Source organism: Mandrillus leucophaeus, unplaced genomic scaffold, assembly GCF_000951045.1.
Source record: "Mandrillus leucophaeus isolate KB7577 unplaced genomic scaffold, Mleu.le_1.0 Scaffold636, whole genome shotgun sequence".
Lineage (NCBI taxonomy): Eukaryota > Metazoa > Chordata > Mammalia > Primates > Cercopithecidae > Mandrillus > Mandrillus leucophaeus.
This window is the reverse complement of record NW_012106875.1, coordinates 103,533-107,424: the sequence shown is the minus strand read 5'-3', so window position 1 is coordinate 107,424 and position 3,892 is coordinate 103,533. Positions and strand designations below refer to the sequence as shown.

General features: G+C 40.6%; 1 protein-coding gene across 1 annotated transcript in view; it reads left to right on the top strand.

Annotated features, from left to right (window-relative positions):
- DLC1 (DLC1 Rho GTPase activating protein) overlaps positions 1-3,892 on the top strand; it is a 468,793-nt gene that overhangs the window by 443,708 nt on the left and 21,193 nt on the right. Inside the window, exon 8 of the mRNA XM_012000632.1 lies at positions 2,672-2,735. Coding sequence (XP_011856022.1) covers positions 2,672-2,735 — 64 coding nt within the window. The remainder of the gene's footprint in view (positions 1-2,671; positions 2,736-3,892) is intronic.

The window sequence follows — 3,892 nt, the reverse complement described above, 5'->3', positions numbered from 1 at the left end:
GTTACTGGGTTTGAGAGTCACCATGTTTTAATCGTGTGGACTTAGACAAGATCTGTGACCTCCCCAAGCCCCATTTCCTCATTTGTAAAGTGAAGGTTAATCATAATATCTGTACCATAGGTTTGTTGGGAAGAGGAAGTAATACATAAGAAGTGCCTAGCATAGTGCCTGGCCCGTAGTAGGCCTCATTTGTGTAGCTGGAACTATGATTTGATATCAGTACTGTCCCTGTAAGCAAATAAGGTCCCAGCACAGTACGTTCTTTAGGGGTCCTCCGGGACAAATGAAAATCACAGAAACCCTAGGGTATAACTCTGGGCTTTAGGTCTGTAATGCCATTAGATTGGTGCTACCAACATAAAAAGATAATGTTGACCTTTAGAGAACTGGCCTCCTGGGTCTTTTTCATTCGACTAAAATCTAGAGTTTGTGAAGCTAAACCTCTCCCCAGCCCCATAGGCCTCTGTGACTAGTAAATTCGGTTATAAACACCATTCAACCATTAAAGCCCAAATGAAGTCAAGTGACTATTTGATTACAGGTTTGATTAATGGAACCCAGACCTAAGACTAACTATAACCATTCCGGATTCTTTAAATCTTGAAAACATTTGAGAATTAAAACACTGTGGGTGTAAGTCATTTAAGTAATTGATATCCCCAATAGAGGGACCTTATATCCACTCATTTTAAAGTATGCAGACTTTTTCTTAGTTATTTGTTTTCTTTTCCTCCCCATCCACACAGAATTCTTCTGAACATAGGCACTCTGTGCTATCTTTGTTTATTCTATAAACAGGCTACCACATAAGCTATGAAGTCAAAATTGGGCTTATCAGGCAGGGAAAAATACTTTCTGTTCTGTTGCATCAACATTGTTAGGCAAACTGCAAGAACAGGATCAGGAAGATAAAGCCCTGAGGTGGTCTCACGTTTCCCAGGAATTTGTGTGAATTAAATGATCTTATCTTATGAAAATGTAAGGATCGCAATTTGTAGGAAAAACTGGAAAACTGGTGATAGCAGATAGCAAACAGACACATTACAGGTTCATTTCAGGAAGGATGAGTGATGACCATCTGGGAGATGGCAAGAAAATTGGGGCCTGAAGGGTTGTCATTCATATTTGTACATACCATTTAGTTCAGCATATTTAAAGAGTTTCTTTTTTCAACTATTGCATTATTTCTCCATGAGGCTTTGGATTTTTTCTGTGTTTTATTTTCAATGGAACTAAATTTCCCTAATTTTAAATTGATACTGCTGTTTGGCAGAGGTCAAAGTATTGATATCGTAATTACAATAGGATGGCTGTTGCAAAGAAGAATGTGACCTGAGTGCTTAATTTTGAACTCAGTAAGATTTGGATCCTTGAAGTTACAGTATGCAGATTCTTTAAATGATCATTTGTCCTATTGCCATGAGTATGGCACACATTATATTGTCCTATAACAGGAAGCTGTTCAAAATATTGGATATTAAAGAGGGTTCCAATTTCCATTCTGTGCAAGGACTCTAAAATTTTGAACAGCTGTCCAAGATTATGATTCATCAGAGATAACTAAAACTAATTGTTTAAATTTGAGTTTAAATTTGAAATACAAGACACTGTTCATTTTGCCAAAAACTCTACTTGGTTCTTTGTTGCTGTTTCGCTGTTTCTATTTCTGTGAAAGGAGACCTCATAAACTTTTCTTTTTTTTTCTTTTTGTTTTGTTTTTGAAATGGAGTCTGGCTCTATTGCCCAGGCTGGAGTGCAGTGGCACAATCTCTGCTCACTACAGCCTCCGCCTCCCAGGTTCAAGCCATTCTCCCTGCCACGGCCTCCCGAATAGCTGGCATCAGAGGCACCCACCACCATGCCCAGCTAATTTTTGTATTTTTAGTAGAGATGGAGTTTCACCATGTTGGACAGGCTGGTCTCAAACTCCTGACTTCAGGTGATCTGCCTGCCTCGGCCTCCCAAAGTTCTGGGATTACAGGTGTGAGCCACCGTGCCCAGTCAGAAACTTTTCTTTCTTGGCATCACATGTGGCAGTCCATAATGGCTCAACCTAAGAGTTACTGGAAGAATGATTTTTCTCAGTAAGAGCAACTCATTGAGAGTTAAAGAATCAGACTTGACAGTATCATAGCTGTGTGCCATTTCACACTAAAATATAAAAATTACAGTGAAAAACTTAAGAAACATAAAAGTATTTTTATTTTTATTTATTTATTTATTTTGAGATGGAGTCTCGCTCTGTCGCCCAGGCTGGAGTGCAGGGGCGCGATCTCTGCTCACTGAAAGCTCCACCTCCTGGGTTCACGCCATTCTCCTGCCTCAGCCTCCCGAGTAGCTGGGACTACAGGTGCCCACCACCACGCCCAGCTTGTTTTTTTTTTTTGTATTTTTAGTAGAGACAGGGTTTCACCATGTTAGCCAGGATGGTCTCAATCTCCTGACCTCGTGATCCACGCACCTCAGCCTCCCAAGGCTGAGCCACCACGCCTGGCCAAGGTATTTTTAAATCACTCACTTTTTAAAGAAGTTTCTAATACTCCTCTAGGTGTTAGATTTTACTGAGTTCCAAGAAACTCCTTAGATATATGAATTGTTTAAAAATAGGTGTTTATCCACTTAGTAGAGAGTGGTTGCCTATCTTTGCTAACGTTATTTCTTTGCTCTATAGGCGTCTAAATACTTTAAACAAATGTGCGGTGATGAAGCTAGAAATTAGTCCTCATCGGAAACGAGTGAGTATACAAATTGTATAATAGAATGAGGGGGGAAGGGGCAAACAAAAAAGTGAATGATGTGTTTTGTAATAGCTTTTGTTTCTCAAAGTCTTAGTTTCTCGTTCCGTAAGCATCTACATCTTGAATGGTATCATCTAGACTCGATAGCCTTATGTAGTTGAAGTCAATAGTTGCAACTAGCCCATTACATTATTTTATATGTTATTTTTGACCTGATCACATCAGCTATGATTTTGCCTAACTCAATGTCTGTTACATAATAAAGGGATCATGCTTAAGGAATCTCAGTGGGTTTTTGCATTGGTTATAGAGGAAATAAAGCTTATTTCCAAGTCTTCTGTCTTCCCAAATACAACAATAACTGTGCTTCAAAGCTGTAGAGGTGAAAGTGAAGGCCGATTTGTGCAATATTGAAGAATAATAAGAGATTTGGAGGGAGGAAAGGAATTGGAGGAGGAAGAGGAGAAGGCAGGAAATCCCACACAGTTTAGTCAAATGGTGGTACAGAACCAAATTGGATGGTATTTTCTTCTGCGCGTGAGTCGTGAAGGCTTGTTATGAGATCTTACAAGAAGAGGTGGGTGTAGTACTGGGAGTAAGTGTCACAAATTAGAGTAAACAGGAATGAGTCTGGTCAAAGAACATATTTCTGACTTCCGGGTACAAATTTGTATTATGCCAGAGTCCCTGAGCTGCAAAAAGTTGCCTTCTTGGGGAGTCAAAGCTTTTAAACAAATGAACTGGAACCTCAGCACCCACTGAGCTGTGCAGAAGAGCCCTAGAAGCCAGCGCTCCATGCTTTCCACTCATTGTCCTGTGAAACTTGGGCCATGGGATATTTTCCACACCAGTGGAAAAGACATGTATCATACTGAATTGTGCCCTTTGATTCCTGCCGAAAAGGCCCAGATGCAATAGTCCGTGTGACAGCATATCCCTGAGTCCTATACATAAATCGGGCATAACCAGCAAAGATGTTCCTTAGTGTTTATGAATACCGCAAGCTGTCAGAGCTGGGTATTTGTGAAACCTTGTTCAATTGGCTGGAGCATGACTGAGGTTGGAACTTCACAGGTCAGCTGTGGCCTGAGCGCTAGCCCTCATGTCTGGTGGGGGAGGGGAAGAAAAGGTACTGGTAAGAGTCTCCAAAGCCC